The sequence below is a fragment of the Glycine soja genome, chromosome 12, assembly GCF_004193775.1.
Source record: "Glycine soja cultivar W05 chromosome 12, ASM419377v2, whole genome shotgun sequence".
Lineage (NCBI taxonomy): Eukaryota > Viridiplantae > Streptophyta > Magnoliopsida > Fabales > Fabaceae > Glycine > Glycine soja.
This window is the reverse complement of record NC_041013.1, coordinates 8,554,091-8,578,809: the sequence shown is the minus strand read 5'-3', so window position 1 is coordinate 8,578,809 and position 24,719 is coordinate 8,554,091. Positions and strand designations below refer to the sequence as shown.

The following is a 24,719-nucleotide window of genomic DNA, read 5'->3' as shown; positions in this document are numbered from 1 at the left end:
CATTTGGAAAAGGATCATTATTCTATATCTTTGGTGGTTGAGGTTACTATGTAAATGTAAACTAAAGCTATAATTTATGACATGTTTAGTCAATATTTCAACACTCATTGCCATACATAAATATTATAGTTATGTTCATTTGATTTTTTTTTTCGTTTCCAAGTTGTTCCTGTATATACGATGTAGGCATCTTGCAAGGTCCATTTTCCACTCTCTGATCCCAATGATCCTCCCCACTATGAGCCTGTAAGTGAAAAATTTTATCTTTCAATTTTAAGTTCATAATTGTGGACTATCACATTTTCAAGCTACACCAATGCTAACTTTTAATCAAACTAAAAAATTAATTCATCTTTTATGCAACAATCCCTATCTGCAACAGGCACCTTAGGGATGTGACGACGAAGCATTGAGTTCCCAGATTTCACCTGCTCAACTTTCATCTAACAAATTAGCAAAACAACATACACTCTTTAAGGGGCCCGTTTTAGTATGCTTGCCTATGCTTCATGAAAGCTTACCATATTTTGTGTCTTATGAAGCACAGAAACAGAGAGGGAAAAATAAATTCACCAATTTTATCTTTTTTATTTTTAAAAAATTTAGATAGAATAATTTTATCTTGACTATTTTAGTTAAAAAAACTTCTTTTAATGACAAATTCAATATTGATAAAGTGTACAAAGTTTGATGACAAAATCTAATAAATAAATTTAGGCCTACTTGGAAATTTATTGTCAATGAAAAACCGTATTTGTGGATGCCATAACTACCCTTGCCACACATAGCAATTTTAATAGCAGCTTTCATTTCAATATCAACAACAAACCCATGCTATAGATCCTTCTGTCACAAAGCAAATGTGCAGTGCATTTAATTCCTGTCCATTCTCCACTGTAGGTACCTTTGCCTATGCAATAGCCTCGTATCATTTGTCCTTTCCCTTATGGTCTTTGCTACTCCTCCCCTTTTTACTTACAGACATACTATAATTAGAAGACACGTGTTCACATTATTAGAATGAGAACAAAATCAAAATTTAGAAATCTTAGAAAAAAAAATAATTACACGAAACACGGACTTTTATTCATCAAACATATACTTTTTAAAAATACACTCATTATATTTGCCTTTTCAACTTCAACTTACTTTTCACCTTCTACACATATTAATGCATACTCATTCTTATTTACCTTACATTACACGCTTACCGTGAACATGCCTTTCCAACTTCCCGTACTTTCAATTACAATTACAACACGTGAAGTTGCAGGCCTTTCTAGTGACGGTTGCAGAGAGAAAGAAAGTGGCATGGCGACGCTTCCATGCGCGTCGTGTCTGGTGCCACTTGCTTACCGTGCCCTCCAGTGAGTTGTCCTATCCAAGATGCAAACCCCTGCAAGTTATCCCCCATCAGAGACTCTCAAAGGTAGGGAAGGTCAAAAAAGTCTCTTTTTCTCTGAGGTAAGAAAAATATAATACTATACACTTCCATGAATGGATGAAATATTTGTTCGTGAGGCCCACAATTGGAATGCATTAAAAAAAGTACAGGAACCCTCTTGAATGTTGTAAGAAGATAACTCATAACAATTATTGATATTACTATTTTTTTTCATATCTCTCACATTTTATTTTATTTGTTAAATTCTTTGTATCATTAATCAATCATAATTTTTTTCCAGTATAACTTATAAAACAATAGTTATAACAAATAATAAATTTATTATGATAATTTTGTGATCAAATGGCAATATCTTCACATTTGAATTTGAATTTCAACGTTCAAAGGCACTGGTAATCGATTACCAAAACATTGTAATCGATTACATCTTTTTGAAATCAATTGGAACGTTGTAAATTCAATTTGAAAACTTTTTCAAAACAATTTTGCTACTGGTAATCGATTACGACAATCTGGTAATCGATTACCAGAGAGTAAAAACTCTTTGGTAAACATGTTTTGAGAAAAATCATGTGCTATTCAATTTTTGAGAAAAACTTTTCATACTTATCTTGATTAAGCCTTCTCTTGATTCTTGAATATTAAGTCTTGAATCTTGATCTTGATTCTTGAGATCTTGAACCTTGAATCTTGATTCTTGAGATCTTGAACCTTGAATCTTGATTCTTGACTCTAAACTTTCTTCTTGAGTCTTGAATTCTTCTTGATTTACTTGAGTTGTTCTTTGATTGATCTTTGATTCACTTGAGTTGTTCTTTGATTGATTTTTGAGCTTTCTTTCATCACCTTTGTCATCATCTTTTGTTATTATCATTGTTATCATTAAAACACCTTTGAATCACCTTTGATTCACCATGAAGCTTTGCTTCTACAATCTCCCCCTTTTTGATGATGACAACTTCTGAAATCAAGAAACACACACACACTTTTTCCTAGTCGATCACTCATATAAATTCTCCCCCTTTGTTTTTGAATTTATGCTTATCTTAAAAATAAGTTGATTACTCATGTGAGTTCTTGATTTAATCCCATTTCTCTCCCCTCTGACATCAACAAAAAGCCAAAGTGCGTATCAAACAAATTTAATTTAAACATTCATACAATGTTCATGAAAAAAATAGCAACCAAATCATGAAGCAAGAAGCAAGAACCATGAAAACCATGAAGCAAACAACCATGAATAGATTAATTGTAAACTCCACATAGTCAAATAACATACTTAATATTGGTCCAAACATACCATGCAAATAAGGAAATAGTAAATTGTTCAAATACCATAATAATATAGCCAAAATACAAGGTTGAAAATCAAAGTAGTAATAATAATATTAAAATATAATTCTAAGATGATGGTGGCGGCGATGGTGGAAGATCGAAGCTTGACTGAATGTAAGATACATCTTCTTCAACCTTTGTCATTCTTGACTCCATTTCATTGAAGCGCATATCCACTTGCAATTCCAAAGTATCAAACCTCTCACCAACAAAGGTTTGAAGACCATCAAACCTTTCCAAAATCTTCGAAAGAAGAGATGAATCTTCTCCCTCATGTCCTTCTTCACCAACATTTCTAGCACCCTTCTTTACCCAAGAGCCATCATGCTCCTTAATATAACCAAAGGATGCTATGACTGAAGCGCCTATAAGGAATGATCTCTTGATTGGAACATAGGGTTCATAATCAAGAGGGATGTTGAAGTGTTGAAGGAAAAGGGTAATAAGATGAGGATAAGGCAAAGGGGCATTCAATCGCAATGCCTTATGCATGCGATATCTAATAAGGTGTGCCCAATCAATTTGTAAACCTTTATGAAATGCCCACATGACAATGAGATCTTCTTCAGAAACCTGGGCAAGGTTTGAAGATCTAGGAAGCAAAATGCGAACAATAAGGTAATGGAGGATGCGGCTTTCAAAAGCCAATGATCCAACAAGAAGCCTTCCCGTCATATCCGCTTGGTTGGTGCAAACCAACCGGCGGGCATCATGCACAGAAAAATCGAATTTCCAATCATCAATCAGTGCACCCTCAAAAGGCACACCTTCACTAGGCAATTTTGTTAAATCATAAAATAGGGATTGGTCATTGACCATCTTAATCCCATAAACTTCAGACAGTGGGGTACCTTCATGGATTTCTAAATTAGAATAAAAAACTTTGACTAAATCAAAATAAACAGGTAATTTTAGAGACATGAATGGAATAAGATTGGAGTTTTCAAATGTTTGAAGGCATTCAAAACTCTCATTTGAGAAGAAATCCATATCTATGAATTTTGGGTCTTATAATGGAACGAGAGGAAAAGAGGTTTCTGTACCGTATACGCTGTTCCTCTGATGAGAACAATGATCCAGAGGGAATGGAGGGAGGAATTGGGGTTTCCTGTGACCCAGAATGCCGCTGACTCCAACTTGAAGTGCCTTTCCCCTTCTTCGATGGTTCTGCCATTTGAGGAGTTTTTTCAAGATTTCAATTAGTTCAAATGAAAATGAGTGAAAAAAGATGAAGTTTAGGCTTTGTGGGGAGTTATTTGGACAAGAATTGAGTGAGATATGGCTGGAAGAAAAATTGGGGGCGAGGGTTTTCGAGAGAGAGAGGAGTTGCAGGTTTCAGAATTTGAAATTTGAATATATAGGTGCAGGGACGCGTTGTAATCGATTACACAAATATGGTAATCAATTACCAGAGAGCAACTTTGCCAGAAATAACTGCTTGTAATCGATTACACTATTATGGTAATCGATTACCAGTGGTTATTTTAGCCAGAAAACAAAAACAGAAGGTTTTCTAGGAGAAAAGAAGTTTTGAGTTACTATCAAAGTACTTTTTTATGAAAACTATATTTGAAAATACTTTATGAATAATTCTCAATCATGTAATTCACATATCATATCATGCAAAAACATTAAAACATGTAGATAATCAATTTTATAAAAAACAATCAAAACACAAGTATGAAGAACATTGATTTTACTTAAACATATGAATGAATATTTTATGCAAATAAGATGAAATCAATCAAGAAAATATACTCATGATTTCAAACAATCAAAAGACAAACAAATAAAGAATTGTTAGTCATCATAATCAAATTGTTTGAATAAAAATTTCAAATTTAAGAGAAATTTTAATAAGATAATGGTTTTGATATTACCTTTTTCAAGATTAAAGTGTCTAGATCTTCAAAGATGAGGATCATGTTTTTTCTCCTTGTTTTTCGTTCTTGAGAGATGTTCTCATCACTTTCATAATTGTAAACCTCCATGCATTTATATCATAATTCACAATATGGATGGAACAACTAAAAATTTGAAAATAATAAGCAGGAGCCAAGGAAGATTCAATTGAAACATAATTGATGCCATGGTGATCTACCTACCAATTACAAATATATAGAATATCGTAGGCAACACCCTAGCATAGTCATGGTCACTTCACTTGAGTAATAATAATAATAATAATAATAAGGAGCAGGGAATGAAATGAAATAATATTGGAATGAAAAATAAAAACCGGATTTTGCTAGGTAAATGTGGTGGTGGAGGATGAGAAAGATCGACAACGAGATATTGATACAACATAAAAAAGGACATTCAGTTAGAGCCTACATAATAATAATAATAATAATAATAATAATAATGATAATGATAATAATAATAATAATAATAACAACAACAACAACAACAACAATACTATTAAATAAAATCCTAATCCAGCTTCCTGCAACAACAATAAACTTTATGATTTAAAATGTAAAATTGCAGTATGATATAAACAATATAGATAGCAGCATACTTTTGGAGGCTCCAATAATTGTATCCTCAGTTTTGCTATTTTTGACTTGAGCTTCCCGAGATGATACTCTGCACAGTACACATAATAATAATAATAATAATAATAATAATAATAATAATAATAATAATAATAATAATAATAATAATAATAATAATAATAATAATAATAATAATAATAATAAGAAGAAGAAGAAGAAGAAGAAGAAGAAGAAGAAGAAGAAGAAGAAGAAGAAGAAGAAGAAGAACAACAACAACAACAACAACAATAAATACAAATATATAGAATATCGTAGGCAACATGATCGAGGTCGTACCCGAATCAAATAAACATTAAAAATGCAGTATCTAGGAAGTGATCCTAGGTCGTCTCCCAACGAGCAATGGTCAACCAACGTTCATAATAAATAGTGATAAAACAGTAACGAATTGGGGGGAGAGTTGTTTGTTTTTGTAAATTAAACAGCGAGCAAATTTAATTAGAAAATATCAGAATTAAAACACATTATTTCTCCTTGATTCACAAGCAAGTCTCTTATCCTAGGTTACGAGAATTTATCCTTTATCAGTTCAACCACTTAATCCAACCCTAAATTAAATTACTAAGCGAAATTTAACATAAGGCTGTCATTATGTGATTAAGCAACACATACACCAATTAATCATGAACGAAATTGATCATTAAGCATGAATGTAAATTAAGCGCAGAGACAATTAATCAAGCACTAAGCATGCATGGATTAATAGCAACAAATACAGAGTAATTGGTGAAGAGGAAAAAATTGATCTGAATTCAATAGTAATAATAAAACCTCAAAGAGAGCTATGCTTGATCCTTAAGAGAAAATAACGCTGGAGGCTTAGTCTTCCATTAATCAGTAGAAAACAAAATTGCAGATTGAAACATAAAACGAAATTACAGATTGAAGCAGAAAACGAATTTTATTGCTACGTGAATAGTAAAACGAATTTCCTAAAATTATTCTTTCTCCCCAAAATGAAAAAGACTCCTTAAAACTAGAACCTTGGTGTTGTTATATAGGTTTTCAGCCCCAAAGATTACAAATCTTTTTTTAAGTCCAAACCCAAAAATAAAATCTGGACAAAATAAGATAAGATTTGATAAAATAAAATCTAGATAAGATAAAATCTAGATGAGATAAAATCTGGATAAGATAAGATTTGGTAGAATAAAATTATCTGCTCTCTTTAAGTCCAAGCCCAATTCCGGATTCAAACTCAATTGCTTATAATTCTCCTGAAATTAAATTAAAAACACAAAATTAGTCCAGTAAGCCCAAATGATAAAACTGCATAATTAATTTGACAATTAAGGCTAATCAGTAATTAAAATGGTGACAAAAAGAGTTAAGAAATAGGAGAAAATGATGACACATCACAACACCCTAGCCTTTTGACAAAGGTTCAAATTCAAAATCTTTTTGAGCTTTGTAATCTTTTGATAAACCATTGCCAACCTGCAATCACAAAGAAATGGTAAATCCTTTGCTTATAGCTTCAAATTTAAAAGAATAAGCTTGGAGAAAAATAAAAAAGAATTCGAAGAAGCTCACGATTTTTTAAAAATTTAAAGTGAGCAAAAAAACAAAAGAAAAAAGTGAAATAAAAGAAACGTATTGCTGTGGGACAATTTATATATATATATATATATATATATATATATATATATATAATGCTGATTTCAAAAGAAGCCCGTGCCCCTTTTCCCTTGTATAAATACAAACAAAGGAAAGAAGGGGTAGCATCTGACAAATGATGATCAAAAGCCAGCATCAACTGTGATCTGTTGTCCAAAATCATGTGTCATATACACAACAAATGGCAAAGTCTATTCAATTCCTCACATATATTTATTTTCACAATCCGATCAAAGCAAGACCAACATATCCATTCATCTTCACATCATTCTGATTAGTTTTTGGATAATATAGTATTTAACTTCTCTGATTCTGTTTCTATGTTATGCAACAATATTTTTTGTTTCATTAGTAATTAGTGAACTGTTCCATTATTACCATGAACATTTTTTGGGGGAAGACTAACCTTTTTTCTACAGCTTACCAGGTTCATATAACCAAACCAAATTCTTACAACAACAAGAGATATATTACAAAAAATATTACCTTTCTCGTTTTTGGTAACCAAACCAAATTCTTACGACAATAATTTCAAGAGAGTAAGCAAAAAGAAGAAAGATTCATGGCAAGTTCTTATCTATCAAGGCATAACAATCTCAACATGTGCAGTGAGCTTAAACACATTTAGAATGTCTACACATACATATAGTAATTTCCTTGGTAACATCCTCAAGTTTCCTTTTTCAGACTTGACCACCTTTTAACATTAGCATCAAGAGCTTCTGCTACCCTGTGGAAAAAAAAGATTTTTTAAGAAAATACTTGAAACAGGAACACAAACTGGAACCCATGAATAGGGGTGAGAATAGGCCAGGCCAGGCCAGGCTTTAAAAGGCCTAAGCCTAGCCTATGATGAATTTTTAGGCCTGAGCCTGGCCTATAGCCTATCAAAGGCTTTTATTTTGGCTCGGCCTGACCTTTTTAAAAGTCTGGTCTGGCCTGATAGCCTTTTTAAAAGCCTTCTTCACAATAAATATTTAATATTTTATGGAGTATGAACGTAATAGAAAAGTTAAAGAAAAAGGAAAGTTAATCAAAATAATGAGGAATATAAAAAGGCACATGACTCACACCTAAATTGTAATTAAAGTCCTTGATTATAGGAATAGAAGTTATGGAGCAGTAATGTGTAATCAAAGTTTGATAGTTTTAAAAAAATATTAATTGTATCCAAAAAATAATATATAAATATATATAGGCTGGCCTATCAGGCTTATAAGGCTTTTTAATAAGTCTAAGCTTGGTCTATTTAATTTAATAGACTTTTAAAAAAGTCTGAGCCTAACCTTTTAATTAAATATGCCAGTTTAGGCCAAGCTTTATGTAGGCCAAGTTGTAGGCCCCTGTAGGCCGGCCTGACCTATTCCTACCCCTACCCATGAAGCACCACCATAGCAAACCTTACAACATTTCCTATGTGATCCTTTGCACGTACTAAAAAAAAGTAGTTACATAATAAGAAAAATAATTCCCAAATTATGTTGCATCAATTATTTTTAAAAATTTTAAGAAAAAAGTTAATTTATTTATTTATACTATTTGTTTACCATCATAAAAAAACAAACTTTCTCTTTTTTTGAAAAAGAGTCTGATTCTATAGAAAAGTATTTAAAATAATATATTGTTTTCTTAAAAAATAAAATAGAATAGAATACTACCTCCTTGTAAAACTGGTGAGGTAGAGCCACCATGATCCCTGCTCTATCTGCAGTGTTGGCTTCACACCGTAAGCACCTCTATGCGTCATTCGCACCAACATCTCCAAAGCATCAGTCACCTACAGCAAAAACGACACATAATCGTAAAAACGCACACCACACGCACCATACTCATACTCACACTCACATGCAAACGCCAAAGTCGTCGCACTCACTGTTTTGTGGCTACTTTCGCCGGACAGTTCCGCCACGAACCCCACTCCACACGAGTCCTTATCCATAGATGGATTGTAAAGCTCGAATAGGACAAAAACGAAACAACCTCTAGAAAGCACCAGCTCTACAGAAACACAATATTAATTTGAAATGAATAAAAAGGGAGAAAGTACCCACTTGGAATGGTGGAGTCAAGGGAAGGAAAAAGCAGACGAAGGATTAAGGTAAATAAAATCCAAAAAGGGAAACAAAACACAAATCCGAGAGAGGAAAAGAAGATTGAGGAAGAGAAAGAGAAGATTAAAGAAGAGAGAGTAACGTGGAGAAAATTGAGGAAGAGAAAGAGAAACAGAGAAAGAAGACATGCGATTATTAAGTGAAATTAAATGGGGAGTTGAAATCCGCCAATCAAGAAGTGACACGTGGCGTTGCCAGCAGAAAAAAGGTGCAAAAAAATAAAGGGACAAAATGACCAAAAAACTGAAAAAAGTGACATGTGTCACAATTCTAAATAGGGGCACAACATCCTTTTCAGGTATTTCTCTTTTATTAGATAGTATATAGATTTGGCATTTCCTATCTCAAAGAATGATATGGAGGTATCTTAAAATTTATAATCCCTCGAGTGCCTGACATATCCAACAAAATAGCAATCAACAATCCTTAAATACAATTTTGGAATAAATAATTAAATTTGTCCCTAAAAATATGAAGCGTCAATAAATTAGTTCCTAAAAGATAAAAAAAAATCAAATTTAGTCCTTGAATGTGTCAAAATGCGACAAACTAGTCTCACATACAATTTAATGACAAATTGATCCTTAAATTTTGTAACTTAATATCCAATTATTCCTAAAATACAACTTAGTGTCAAATTGGTCTTTGAATATTACAATATAATAACAAAATGGTCTTATAAATTTAATGACATAACTAATTTGTTGCAACTTTTGCGCATTTAGGAACTAAATTTGTATTTTTTATCTTTCAAAAATTGATTTCTCATCGCATCACACTTTCAAGGATGAATCTGACTATTTATTCTACAATTTTGTTTCATTTGCCTATAACTATAAGGATGCGTCTCAACCGGATATTCCCTATGTGTGTGAGTACCTTATGCCTGGTTTCTTCCCAAAGCATATGTCATGAGGGGTTTTGTTAAGTGGCTTATTATATAACACGTTAAGGATATACACTACGATCTATAACGCTTCACCCTAAAGGGTCACTAGTAATGAATGTGTAAGAATAATATGGACCCTAGATTGATACTCTTCTTCGATTTTTGATTATTCGGTTTGGTACAATGAAAACTTGTTTTGATCTAGTACACAATGAAAATATATTATAATTTTGTATTAAAAAATGTTAACCGGACAAAAACATGTTTCTGTCAATAATTTTTAAGGAAAATAAATAATAGGGTGTGAGAATAGTAAAAAAGGTGTGAGAATAACATGGGCCCTATATAGATACTTCTTCTTTATATATCCAAATCTATAATTCTTGCCCAACAACAAAAAAAGAGAGTGATTCACGACAGGATTTAGGAATCTGAATATCTTATGAATGACAATTGGTTTGTGCACCTAGTAAATTTGCTTGTGCACCCAGTGCTTTTTTTGGTTTTTCAAAATTATCCTACAAATTTACGGATCCGTAATCTGTGTGGACTCATATAGATTGAAAATTCGTATTATGTTTTAAAAATTAATTTAAAATTAATAGCCCATGTAGGATTCAAACATGTGACATTCAGATTATTAACACGACGTTTTAACCAAATAAGTTAATAGACCTATTATGTTATAAAATAATTAATGTCACTATATATAATACTAAAATTTCTAATGTATATTTAATGCAGATGTAAGTTTACACAGTAAATTTTGTAACAATTAATTTTGGTGTATTAATTTTTTATGTATATTTAATACACATGTAAATTTACATAATAAATAATTCTGGTGCATTAAATATATTAGAACAAAATTAATTGTCATAAAATTAATTATGTAAATATGTATTAAATATACATTAGAAATTTTAGTGTTATATATAACAATATTAATTGTTTTATAACATAATTGACCTATTAACTTAATTGGTTAGAACTCTGTGTTAATAAAGAACTTTTTATTTTTAAAAAAATCTGTAATCCATTCGTAGATACGGAATGATAATCCGTAAGCACAAGCAATTTTCTGGGTGCGCAATACACAGCGTTTGCAGCAAGCAAAGCAAGCTAACAGTACTATAAATAGCGAACGAGTGAAAAAAAGAGTGAAAAAAAAGAGTGAAGAAAAGAACGCAGAAACTGAAATAAAAAATGGCAGAACCCAAGGTTAAATACGATCGTCAACTCAGGTACTCTCTATCCACTTCCACATTTACCTAATTTTTTGTCCACTTCGCGCTAACCTAACTGTTTTTTCCTTCTAAAAAACCCTAGCGAACTCTATGGCGCGGAAAACTGTTGTTTCGTTATTGATTGTGGTATATGAATTGAGTTCATTCGAGTGTTGTGTTGTTCGTTCACACGGAATCTTTGACTGTTAATTAGCTGAATTGCTATGGCTGAAGGTCCGTTTGGTGTTTTTTTAACGATGTTAGGGATTTGGTGATTTGATTAAGTGTAGTGAGCCTTGAATGAACTGGAGTGGAGCTTTTCTGGGTATGATGAGATGCAAATTGGAGTTGAGTTGCTTTTTATTTGCAAAATAGAAGAAACTTGTTGATATTACAATGTTGCTTGTTGAGTGAAATGTGCTGATTCTTAACTTGTGCTGCTTTTTTGGTTTTGAATTTTTGTCTTTGCATACATGTGTGTTTTGAATTTGATGTATTCAAGTATGAAATCAAAATCTTAAGGCCATTTGGTTTAAGTTTTGCATAGGAAATAATAGAAACAGAAAATAATAAAAAGTTGTCTTCACTGTTTCTTGTATAAACTTTTATAAACATGACATAAACTGAAAACATGGTGGCATTTTTGTAATTGAAAATGAAAGTAGAAAAGGTTTTTTCAAACCAAACAGTCTCTTCTGCTCTTCCTACTGTTTTTTGTTTTTGGGCAGTCTTGGAGGCATCTCTGATCTCATCCATATTGCAATGTTTATTTGGAAATGCAGAATATGGGGTGAACAAGGACAGGCAGCCCTTGAGAAGTCTAGTATTTGCTTACTTAACTGTGGTCCTACTGGTTCTGAAACACTTAAGAATCTTGTTCTTGGTGGGGTTGGAAGCATCACTGTAGTTGATGGATCTAAAGTTGAAGCGGGAGACCTCGGAAACAATTTTTTGGGTACATGACTTCTTGTTGTACACTGGTTATGTGTTTGTAAATGTCTTTTGGTTCTGATTTTTGTCCCATGTTTGTAGTGGATGAAGCAAGTCTTGGGAAGTCAAAGGCAAAATGTGTATGCTCATTTCTTCAAGAGCTGAATGATGCAGTTAAAGCAAAATTTGTAGAAGAGTCTCCAGAAACATTGATTGAGACAAATCCATCATTCTTTTCTCAATTTACTTTGGTTGTTGCCACTCAGGTATGCTACTATACTCAGACAACTCTTATGAGACAAATGCTTGGAGTTTTTGTATAAAAGTAGATTTTGTGCCTCCGCTCATAATTCTGATTTTTTGTCTATCCTTTTGATAGAAAGAAACCTATCAATTCATCAATTTACAATATATCTAGATTTATTATTCAGTTTTTTTTTAAACATTGTTTTACATATTCTTTTGAAGTTCACTCTCATTGATGGTAATCTTGATAAACTTTCAGCTCATGGAAAATTCAATGATAAAGCTTGACCAAATCTGCAGGGAGGTGAATGTTATGTTGATATTTGCTCGCTCCTATGGCCTTACAGGGTTTGTTCGAATTAGTGTGAAGGTAATTTGGTAAATGGATAATCTTGTATTCATTGTATATTTGATGATGTTACAAGTTCAAGGAATAATTTTATGCCTGAGGAAACGTAATATTAATTTTTGTCACCGACATAATTTTGATATGGTATTTGACATGTCAAATAGAGAGTAAAAGTAAGAAATTGAATATGGCCATTTGAAAAATGGTATTAAGGAGAGAAGGGAAATAATGGCTGGAATTGCAATAGGTTTACTACCAGGTTGGGTAATTCTTTAACAGTCATATGTATGAACTACAAAGGTGAAAATACCTTCATTAGAAAACATTGGTGTTATTGAATATCACCATGATTTGCATGCTTTGGTTGATTAGTACTTTTTGTTGGCTTTATTAGGAACATGCTGTGATTGAGTCAAAGCCTGAACATTTTTTGGATGATCTCCGGTTAAATAATCCTTGGCCTAAACTCAAGAGGTATAAAGTAGTTTTATCTTCATTTTTTTGGGGTGAATTTCCTTTTATATACTAAGATAAGGGTGAGCCTTGCCCTTGGTGCAATGGTAAAGCTGCTGCCAAGTGACCTGGAGGTCATGGGTTCAAATCTTGGAAGTAGCCTCTTTTCCCCCTTATATACTAAGATCTGGTTTTGCCTTCATCAATTTCACCTGTTGACCTATGTAATTGCTATAAAGCTGAGATCATACACCATAGACATGGTCTTCTCCGGTTTCACTTTAATTTTTCATTGCATGTGTATGCATCCACAGATTTGCAGATGATATTGACTTGAACGTGCAAGATCCTGTGGCTCATAAACACATACCGTATGTTGTCATTCTTGTCAAGATGGCTGATGAGTGGGCCCAAAGCCATGGCGGTAGGCTTCCATTGACCAGAGAAGAAAAAAAGGAGTTCAAGGTTTGTTGTTTAATCATTTAGCCCTTTTATCTACTGCTGTTATAGTTATATGATTAGCTTTGGATGTGAACAATGTAGGAGTTTCTTAAGGCTGGGATGGTGGCACAAGATGAAGATAATTATAAAGAAGCTATTGATTCAGCATTCAAAGTATTTGCTCCCCAAGGAATAAGTAAGTAGATAATTTAAGATTAATTGATTGTAACCTTTTGCCTTTGTCAGTCTTCATTTTGAGAATCACTCTATCCTTTAGTTTTATTGGATAAGGAGCATAATAATGGACTGTTTTCTGAGAGCTTGTAGGGTTAAATTTTATAGGATCCTAGGAGGTGAGAGAATAATAAAATTAAAGAAAACTGTTGAATTTTACTATATTAAGGTTCCAAAAATGTATTTGTTGAGTTTTGCAACGAAGTTACTATAAACTTGTGTGTTGAGAGTTCTTCGTCTCTGAAAAATGACAAACCCATACTTTGCTTGCTATGAAAAAAATTAATTCATCTAGAACTAGAATATAAGTTATTGTGCGAACAGTTACTTCTGCAGTCCAATAAAAAAGATGTTTTATTCTCTAATATGTTATGTACTTTCATAGGTTTGGAGTTGCAACAGATACTAAATGATAGTTCTGCTGAAGTGGACTCTAATTCTTCAGATTTTTGGGTGTTGGTGACAGCTCTTAAGGTTGGTGCTTCTGGCATTGCATAACTGACTTTGCTTCACTTTGATGTGGAAAAAATTTCTTACATATTTAATATTATAATGTTTTCTTATTGGATGGTAATTAGTTAGAACTTGTGTAATTGAAACACTGGACTACTGGAGTAGTAACAGAAGGTTGCTACTTGTTACGTGCTTGTCATATTTTGCTGCTTTGGACCTACTATTATTCATTTCATGTCATTGTTCTTGATTGCTTACCTTTACTTTAGTTGTTTGATGGCACATTTCTCACCCTTTTGCAGGATTTCATTGCAAATGAAGGTGGTGGGGAGGCACCCCTTGAAGGATCTATACCAGACATGACTTCTTCTACTGAGTTAGTAGGCAATTCTTTACATATTTTCAGAGTAATTTTTATTTTCTCTAGAAAATAAAGATTGTTAGTTTATTTATGGGCGATATATTGATGTTCTTGCAGGCAATATGTGAATTTGCAGAATATCTATCACGCTAAAGCTGAGGCTGACTTTCTTGTAATAGAGCGTCTAGTGAGAAGTACTTTGAAGAAGATTGGTAGAGATTCAAATAGCATTTCGAAGTCAATAATTAAAAGCTTCTGTAAAAATGCAAGAAAACTCAAAGTAAGTTTGTGAGCTTACTGATAAAATTCAATATAGGATAAATAGCCAAATTCATCCTTGAAAGTGAGACGCTGATAAATTAGTTCCTGAAAGATGAAAAATTCAAATTTAATCCTTGAATATGCAAAAATGTGCGACAAATTATCCTGCAGACAATTTAATGACAAATTGGTTCCTAAATTTTGTAACTTAATGTCAAATTGATTCTCAAAAAATATAATTTATTGTCAAATTGATCCTTGAACATTATAACTTAATGATAAATTGGTCTCTCAAATTTAATGATTGGACTAATTTGTCATACTTTTTGCACATTCAGGGACTAAATTTGTATTTTTGATCTTTTAGGAACCTATTTGTCACCGCATCACACTTTTGGGGATGAATTTGGCAATTTACCCTTCAATTTTAGTAGAAAGTTCTCTAGTGGTAGAATATTGTTATTGTTGTGAATGAGTCATGTAAATTGGGTATATTCTAAGCAGATGATTGGGAATGCTTATTTTTCCACCTGTGGCTTCTCTCCTTCCCTTTGTCTAATATTTAGAGCAATTGCATTATTACAGATGCCTTCTGTATCTTTATTTTGTAGGTTTGCAGGTACCGTCTAATTGAAGATGAGTTTAATTCTCCAAACCTACCTGAGTTACAGAAGTACCTCACTGATGAGGATTACAGGTCATGTTCATTTTATAGTTAACGTTTCTGGATGTTTTCATATTAAGAATTAGTCTGTGGGAGAGGATTCGTTTTGCTGAAAAGCTGGTTTCCTGTTTGTGACAGCATTGCTGTGGGGATTTATATTTTGCTTCGTGCTGTTGACCGGTTTGCTGCTAATTACAACAGCTTTCCAGGACAGTTTGACAGGTAATGCTTCACACCATTGAAGTTCTAAATATTTTCCTATTTATAACATGACTCATTATTGTAATTTTTTTTTGCTTATATGGTAATTGTCTTGTAGTGCAATGGATGAAGATATACCTCGATTAAAGAGCACAGCAATTGGCCTACTTAATGACTTGGGATGCAATGGAGCCACTTTGGCTGAGGACCTTATCAATGAGATGTGTCGATTTGGTGCGGCAGAGCTTCATGCTGTTGCTGCTTTGGTTGGAGGAATTGCATCGCAAGAAGTGATCAAGGTTTGAAATTCTAGCCTGTGTTTTTAATAGGAAAATTTTACAGCCTCTTGTCTTGGTTTAGTTACTTCTTTTTCATCAGCTCAAGCCATGGAAGTTAACTTAACATAACAGACTCAATACAAATTACCCTGCTTAAAAAGAAGTCAACTAAACTTGGCCTTTGTTGTATTTTCTCATCTTTTGCAATGATCCCTGGTTGCTCCTAAGGCATAGAGAGGGCGGGGGAGGTATTGCTTACTAACCAGTAACCGGCTTGGAATGGTGTATGTGAAGGTGGCTATGCATGCTATTGAAAAAAAAAAATAGGGAAAATGGGGGTGTAGAAGCAGGGAGCCAATGTAAAAGGGCTTTAAATTGAAGCATAAATTACATTTATCCCAGACCCGTGTTTATACTGTAGGGTAGATCACACATTGGTATGATCAAGGAAAGTTTTGCCCAATAGTTTCTCTGAGATAAATGTGTGATTCTATAAATTATGTTCTGCACAATGGGATTCGAAGCCAGCTTTATTAATGGAGATCATGTCAATAACACGAGTGTAAAGCAGCTATATGGAAATACATATGTTGCTTCTTAAATCATAATCAGGGAAGTCCACAATCTGATTAGCATAATCTGCTACTTGATGTGAAATGATTAATGGAATAAGGTACACACCTTGGTGAGGTTCCAATTATGGGCACAAAACAGTAAGCTGATATTGACATAAGCTAGATCTGACTGAAATAGCTATAGCTAGCGTTTCTCGTACTACTACTTGGCCATACAAGTATATATAAATCTGATGCTATACCAAGTCTTGTATCTTCGTCTATAATGGAGATTTTGTTTTTTCTAATGAAAATAACACGACTACTATTATTCCCATATTCTGAATACAATATAATTGAAGTAATATTTTGATTTGCATGCAGTAGAATTTAATTTCTGATGTGCACATGTGTGCTGCAACGTAACTAATTTTTGTATTAAAGGAACTGGCTGAAAGATTGTTGTTAAGACAGACACCATGCATTTACAGCTTCAATATTTCCGGTGTTAAGTTCCAATAATCAGAGTTATATAAGGGTCCTTCATTTTGGCCATGCTTTGCAGATTTTTGTCGGAATTGCATTAGATAAGTCCATATATATAGGATATGGATAATGGGGTGACAAATGGATATATTGGATCAATCCTGTTACATTTAGAGAGAGATAGAGAACTGATAGAAATCATAATTGTGTTTTCATTATTGATTTGATGATTACAACAAAGGTCTATATATAGAGCAGAGTTCACAATGAGGCCTAACTCTGACTCTAACAATTACTAACTGATTCTGTTAGTAACTAACAGAATCACAGCATACTAACTAACTAAGAAGAGACAGCTAATAGTAACCACAAACAGTTTTTACAACTAACTGAAAACTAATTGAATTTAAGACTTCTCTCTAACACTCCCCCCACAAGCTCAGCAGTACTAAGTACTCTGAGTTTGGAGCGGAAGTTGTAGAACAAATGCTTGCTGAGTGATTTGGTAAGTATGTCAGCAACTTGGAGTTGTGCAGGAATGTAGGAAACAACCAAAGACTTGTTCAGAACCTTTTCCCTCACAAAAAAAATGTCTAATTCCATGTGTTTCGTTCTGGAGTGAAGCATAGGGTTGTGACTAATAGCAACAGCACTTTGGTTGTCACAATAGATAACTGGAGGAGGGATGGGAACTTTGAGCTCATGGAGAAGAGACTGGAGCCATAGAACTTCAGATGCAGCATGTGCTAGGCTCCTGTATTCGGCCTCTGCACTAGATTTAGCAACCAAAGTTTGCTTTTTAGACCACCAGGACACAAGATTAGGACCAAAAAAGATACAAGCACCTGAAGTGGACCTCCTATCATCAATATCAGAGGCCCAATCTGCATCACAGAAAGCATTAATGCTGAGAGGGGCACTGGTGGTGGCAGGCAGAAGGGTGAGACCGTGATCAATGGAGCCCTTTAAGTATCTTAAGATCCTTTTGACTGCACTCCAATGAGAGACCAGTGGCTGAGTGAAAAACTGACACACCTTGCTGACTGAGTATCCAAGTTCAGGTCTGGTAATTGTAGCATACTGCAGGGCTCCTACAATGCTTCTGTACAGAGTGGGGTTGTCAAAGGGGTCAGCACCAGTTTTGGACAACTTAAGATTTGCAGGTAAAGGAGTGGAAATCCCTTTGCAGTCTTCCATGCCTGCTCTGTGAAGTATATCTCTAATGTATTTAGCTTGAGATAAATGAAGAGCACCAGATGGAGTAAGCTTGCATTCTATGCCCAGAAAGTACTCAAGAGTGCCAAGCTGCTTAAGAGAAAAGGTAGCATTCAACTTGTTCACAATGAGGTTAATAGCAGTGTTGGAGGAACCCGTGATGATTATATCATCTACATAAATGAGAATAAGCAGGCAGCAGCCATGTTTGTTGAATATGAGAAGAGAGGGATCACACTTGGATTGTTGAAAACCAAAGGAGATGAGAGTATTTGTCAAACTCTCATACCAAGCCCTTGGGGCTTGTTTTAAACCATATATTGCCTTGTGAAGTTTGCATACAAGAGTGGATTCCCCCTGAATAAAGCCTTGAGGCTGTTGCATGTAGACATCTTCATGGAGTTACCCATTAAGAAAGGCATTGTTGACATCAAGTTGAATAAGGGGCCATTTGGAAGTAAGAGCAATGGTGAGGACAGTTCTCACTGTGATTGGTTTCACCACTGGAGAGTAGGTGTCACTGTAATCTTGACCATATTTCTGGTTGAATCCTTTGGCAACCAAGCGTGCTTTATATTTGTTTATGGTACCATCCGGGTTCTCTTTGATCCTGAAAATCCATTTGCACCCGATGGCTCTTTTATGAGGAGGAAGAGGTACCAAGCTCCATGTTTTGTTAGCTTGAAGAGCTTGATACTCTTGTTGCATAGCTTCAGTCCAGTGGATAGATGAAAGTGGTTGGTTCAGTGGTTGGTTCAGTGGTTGTTAGATTGATTGTGGGAAAGATAGGAGGTTTGAGATGGCCAGTTTTGGATCTTGTAAGCATATGATGGGTGTTGGTTGTAGGTGAAGGAGAGGAAGTGGGAGTGGAGTTAGGATCAATGGTGGAGGAAGCTGTGGAGGGTAAGGTTGGAGTTGGAGAGGCAGAGGCACTGATGTATGGTGAAGATGTGTGGCTGGGAAAGGTAGTTGGTGTGTGAGGAGTAGGTTGGTTGTTTGGTGTGAGATTGTTTGGTGTGTGAGGAGTTTGTAGGGGAATATGGTTGACAACTCCAAGGGGAGCTGCTGATGGGACGGTTTGGTTAGGAGAGCAGGTGGTAGGTGGAGTGATTTGATAAGGGAAGTGCTTCTCATTAAACAACACATCCTTGGAGATATAGATGCGGCCAGACTTATTGTCAAGACACTTGTAACCCCTGTGAGAAGTAGAATAGCCCAGAAAGATGCATTCTTTTGACCTGTATTGGAACTTAGGATTGTTGTAAGGGGTTAGAAGAGGATAACAAGCACAACCAAAGGCTCTGAGGAAGTTATAATCAGGAACATTATTGAATAGAACTTTGAGGGGAATGCAATGATTATGAGATGCAGGGAGTCTGTTTATGATGTACACAGCAGTATGAAAAGCATGGTCCCAGTAATGATAAGGGAGAGAGGAGTGGGAGAGTAAGGAGAGGCCCATCTCCACAATGTGCCTATGCTTTCTTTCGACCACACCATTCTGATGGTGGGTGTGAGGGCAGATAATGCGATGAATGATTCCTAACTGACTGAGATATGATGTAAAACTTCTGAATTCACCCCCCCAGTCAGATTGAATGGCTTTTATCTTAGTGTTAAGCTGTAATTCAGCTAATGATTTGAATTGTTTGAAAATAGTAAGTGTTTCTGATTTGTCATGAAGAAAATAGACCCAAATATATTTGCTAAAAGCATCAATGAATGAGATGTAGTATTTGTAGCCCATAGAGGACTGCATGGGGGCTGGACCCCATAAATCACAATAAATTAACTCAAGAGGAGAATTATAAGTGCTTTGAGACAGTTGGGAAGGCAATCTGTGTGACTTGCCCAGACAACAAGAGATACAAAAATCAGTTTTGTTTTTATTGAATGTAGGCATATTACATGATTTCAAGACATTATTCATAGTGTCTAGATTTGTATGGCCTAGCCTGTGATGCCATTGAAAATACAAGTCATTGTGACTAGTTACAATAGAATGAACAAAATGGTGTCTAGAAGAAAGACTAGAAGTAGTTGATGACTGAGAGTGAATGGGATAAAGTCCAGCCTTGTCCAATTTTCCTTGAAGCAAGATTTGATCATTGTCCTGAGATTTCATGACAAAGTGAGATGGATGAAATTGAATGTATGCATTATTATCAGATGCAAATTTTGAAACACTGATCAGATTTTTGTTGATGCTAGGAACTTGCAAAACATTATTTAAATGCAATGTATGATGAGGATGAGAAGGTGAAGGAAAAGCATAAGAGGAAATTCCAGTGACACGCAAACCTTGACCATTGCCAAGGAATATGTGCTCAAGGTGAGAAGGAGGAGGAGCAGAGCTTGGAGGAGGTTGCATGAGAGTAACATGCTGAGTAGCAGCTGTGTCAAGATTGTTGTTCATGGTAGGGTGCATGGCATAACCAGTGAAATTGGTCGGAGGTGCATATCCAGTGAGTTGGCCTGAGGTGCTGCTTGCTGCCACTGAGGGTTACTTTGAGCCCAATTGTTGTTATTTGGTGTAGTGTTCCTTACATACTGATAAGGGTTGCCATGAACATAAGGTTGATTGCTTCCATAAGCAGCATTAAACCTGTGATAATAGTAGGAAACATCATGGCCTGTGCGATGACAGACTTGACACTGAACAGTGGAACGACCCCCACGACCACCACGATTGCCACGGCCATTTCTTCCTCCACGGCCTCTAGATTGATTGTTGTTCTTGAAATTGTTGTTTTGAGAGTCGTAATTGCCTGAATTTGAGTTCCCAGTTGTCCAATTGGCTTGAGGAGCAATCTGGGTTTCTGTCGCAGAATTAGGGTTCACAGAATTGGGGGTTTTTGAATTTGGCTGAGATTGAGTAAAATTGAGGGATGCAGCTTCTTCAGTGATACGCGCCTTGTCCAATCGCTGCTCATGAGCCAGAAGAAGGGCCCTAATTTCCTCTAAATCGAACCATTCGATCTTTGAGTTGATTAGGGTTACGAGACTTTCAAATTCATTAGGAAGACCTTCAAGAATCACATCAAGTTGATCTTGAAGGGAAACAGACTCACCAATTGATGTCAACGAATCTGAAATGTGTTTGATTTTTGTCAAGAATTCAGAGATTGAAGATGATCCTTTCTTCGTGGTGCGTAGCTGAGTTCGCAATTGTCGCGCCTGAGCCTTGGTTTTTGATTGAAAGGATTGATGGATATTTTCCCAGAGTTGGAATGTGTGCTTGCAACCAATTACAGAAGGAAGAATGGCAGGGGAAAGAGATGATTGCAGCCATGCTAAGAGGAGCTGGTCCTGTAATTCCCAGTTGCTGAAAGCTGGGTTTTCAATATTGGCAAGGCGATCGTGTTCCGAAGCGTATTGAGGAGGTATCTCAGGAGTGACACAGAAACGATGAAGGCGATGAGCCCTTAGGACTGGTTCAATCTGTTGCAGCCATACAAGATAGTTTGTTGCATCTAATTTGACAGAAATCTTGTAGTTGAAAGAAGATAGAGGTGTGATTGTTGAGTTGGGTGTCGCCAAGATTGGTGGTGTACGAGGTGTGTGAGGTTGGGAATCCATTGAAGAAGGGAAGATTCAGAGGAAAGAGGAAAGAGGAAAGAGGAAAGAAATGGAGGATCTTGCCACGCTTGTGGAAGAATCAGAAGGCTCTTGATACCATGTTACATTTAGAGAGAGATAGAGAACTGATAGAAATCATAATTGTGTTTTCATTATTGATTTGATGATTACAACAAAGGTCTATATATAGAGCAGAGTTCACAATGAGGCCTAACTCTGACTCTAACAATTACTAACTGATTCTGTTAGTAACAGAATCACAGCATACTAACTAACTAAGAAGAGACAGCTAATAGTAACTACAAACAGTTTTTACAACTAACTGAAAACTAACTGAATTTAAGACTTCTCTCTAACAAATCCTAATCCATATCCTTATGGATCGGATCAAAATAATCCATAAAAATTATTTAATGGAGGAATATCCATCCAATCCATATACAAAATTAAATGATTTAAAACTTAATTATTTTTAGTTTAAAAATAATATATTTTAAAACATTCACAATAATTTCTAAAATAATAATAGCTCCAACCAACGTCAATCGAGGTTGTTTTCGATTGACCTCGATCGAGGCTAATTTTTGGTAGACATCAGTTGAGATTATTTTTTGGTCGACATCGATTGTTTTCTAGTTGACATTGGCCATGTTTTTTTTGGCAATGTGGGCTAAGAATATTTTTTGGTCAATGTTAACTAGGTTTTTTGGTTAATGTCGGTCAATGATTGTTTTTGGCTGACATCGGTTAGGGTTTTTTTTAGTCCACGTCAGTTGGGACTATTTTTTAGATGATGTCAATCTTTAGCTAGGTTTTTATTGGCCACGTCAGTCAATGATGTTTTTTTGCCGACATCAGTCACTTTTTTTGTTGATGTAGATTAGGTTTTTTTGCTGACATTGTTCGTGACTATTTTTTTGTTGGTGTTGACTAGGATTTTTTTAGTCAACACTAGTCGGGGCGATTTTTTGATTGATGCCGGTTAGGGTTTTTCTTAGTCAATGTCAATTGAGGCTATTTGTCGATGTCGACTAGGATTTTTTGGTTGACGTTGACAAGGGTTTATAGGTCGACTTTGGCTTGGGTTTTGGCCAACATTGGCTAGGTTTTTCCATTGATAGTCAACTGAACAATTTTTTGACTGACATTGGCTAGGTTTTTTTGGATGACATTGGCCGGTAATATTTTTTTTTCGACATCAACCTAAAAATAGCATCAGCCAACTTGACTGAAAAAACCAAGCTGATATTAGCAAGAAAAAAGTTGTGGCTGATGTCGACGAAAAATCCTAGCTAATGTTGGCCAAAAAATAGCTCCAGCTAACATTAACCAAAAATACCCTAATCGACATTAGCCAAAAAATAGGCTCAGTAGACACCGATAAAAAAAATCCTAGTTGATGTTGCTCGATAAAGTCTCGACTGATGTTGACCTAAAAACATTATTAATCGACGTCGTCCAAAACTACCCTAGTTGGCGTTGGCCAAAAAATAGCCATGACCAAAATCGGCCGAAAAAATCATAGTCAACATCGTCCAAAAAATAGCATCGGCTTATGTTGGCTGAAAACATCATCATTCAACGTAGGCTGAAATTTTCTTGGATGACATTGGCCAAAATAGTCCCAACCAAAGTCGATCGAAAAAACCCTAGTTGGCATCATCCGAAAAATAACATCAACCGCCGGTTGTTGAAAAACATTATCAACTGACATTAGCGGGAAAAACTTTGGATGACATCGTTTGAAAAGTAGCACCAACCAACATTGGCTGCTAAACATCATCAGTCGATGACGACCAGAAAAAATCATGGTCGACGTTAGTTGAAAAATTACCCACAAATTATTTTATTATTAAGTTGGATCAATTTTGATCCATTAAGTATTATTAGAGGATCCATTGGATTTTAAAAATAGCGGATGGATCATTTATCCATACATAAAATTAAATGGATGATTTGGATCCATCCATTTGTTTATTTTTTTGTAATGTATGGATTGGATGGATTTATTGTGAATGGATGGTGGATAAATGAATTCATTTGCCACTGCTTTCTGTTACTCTTAACTTATGCACCCCATAACAGATATAATCACCCTAATGTGGTCTGGAATCAGCATGGAACATTGGCCCGGAAGCATTTATAGTAATCCGTGTTAAGGAACTTAAGGGTTTTTGCGACTTATAATCACCCTAATGCATGGCCCATGCATTCAAAATGAGGCTCTTGTTCTCTATATGATAATGGAATTTTGTAGTTTCAGGTAGTGATACTGCTTGCTAAATTGTCTTGAATGAATTCATTGTTTCTGTCCTATTTAATGATGAAGTAGTTGAGCTATTACTTATGTTCCTCGCAGCTCATAACAAGGCAATTTGTACCTATGTCCGGAACATTCATATTCAACGGCATTGACCACAAGTCACAGCTTTTGTCACTGTAACTGCTTTGTACCATGGTAATACTTGTTAAACTCGCTGGTTTTATCTGTGGTATAATTTTTATTCTAACATAATTTTTAATGGTTCTGATATAGATTCAAGGGATTGATGGGCAATCGTCTATTATGGCTTCCTTTATTCTTATGCAAACTGCCGAGGCATTTTTTCTCGCTTGGTGGACAAAAGTGGATTCTTGTTTTATACGCAAATTTTGTAACTACGGATATGAATGTAAGGCAAACAACATCAAGAGGAAAGGAGATATTTATTTGCAAAATTGAAGAGTCCATCTAATTAGATGAATTCTACGTTTATATGTAATCTCAAATCTCTTTTTCTGCAGCGGTAAATATAATTAGGGAAATCACATTTATCGTGGTAAGTCACAAGTCACAACGTTGTTGAAATGTTACTTTTTTAAATTCATAAGAA

At 34.9% G+C, this 24,719-nt stretch overlaps 1 protein-coding gene across 2 annotated transcripts; it reads left to right on the top strand.

The window, feature by feature from the left end:
* Window positions 1-10,970: 10,970 nt before the first annotated feature.
* On the top strand, window positions 10,971-24,719 carry LOC114378464 (NEDD8-activating enzyme E1 regulatory subunit AXR1-like). 2 transcript variants are annotated; one of them, XM_028337058.1, is made up of 15 exons: window positions 10,974-11,159; window positions 11,924-12,096; window positions 12,174-12,337; window positions 12,577-12,687; window positions 13,061-13,140; window positions 13,434-13,584; window positions 13,663-13,756; window positions 14,180-14,268; window positions 14,550-14,623; window positions 14,726-14,888; window positions 15,481-15,566; window positions 15,672-15,755; window positions 15,853-16,033; window positions 24,206-24,304; window positions 24,383-24,719. In XM_028337058.1, exons 1-14 carry the CDS (start codon window positions 11,122-11,124, stop codon window positions 24,287-24,289), a joined length of 1,572 nt encoding a protein of 523 aa, XP_028192859.1. In that variant the 5' UTR covers window positions 10,974-11,121; the 3' UTR covers window positions 24,290-24,304; window positions 24,383-24,719. The 2 variants fall into 2 exon arrangements, with proteins under 2 accessions (XP_028192860.1, XP_028192859.1); XM_028337059.1 differs by lacking the exons at window positions 24,206-24,304; window positions 24,383-24,719 and adding an exon at window positions 23,932-24,120 and having other exon boundaries at window positions 10,971-11,159.

What these genes read in the sequence shown, in the direction of transcription:
- LOC114378464 (XM_028337058.1), top strand. Translation starts at nt 11,122, where the DNA reads ATGGCAGAACCCAAGGTTAAATACGATCGTCAACTCAG. An exon ending in AAGAAAAAAAGGAGTTCAAG is followed by an intron (nt 13,585 to 13,662) that starts GTTTGTTGTTTA and finishes TGAACAATGTAG; the next exon opens with GAGTTTCTTAAGGCTGGGAT. An exon ending in AAAATGCAAGAAAACTCAAA is followed by an intron (nt 14,889 to 15,480) that starts GTAAGTTTGTGA and finishes TTTATTTTGTAG; the next exon opens with GTTTGCAGGTACCGTCTAAT.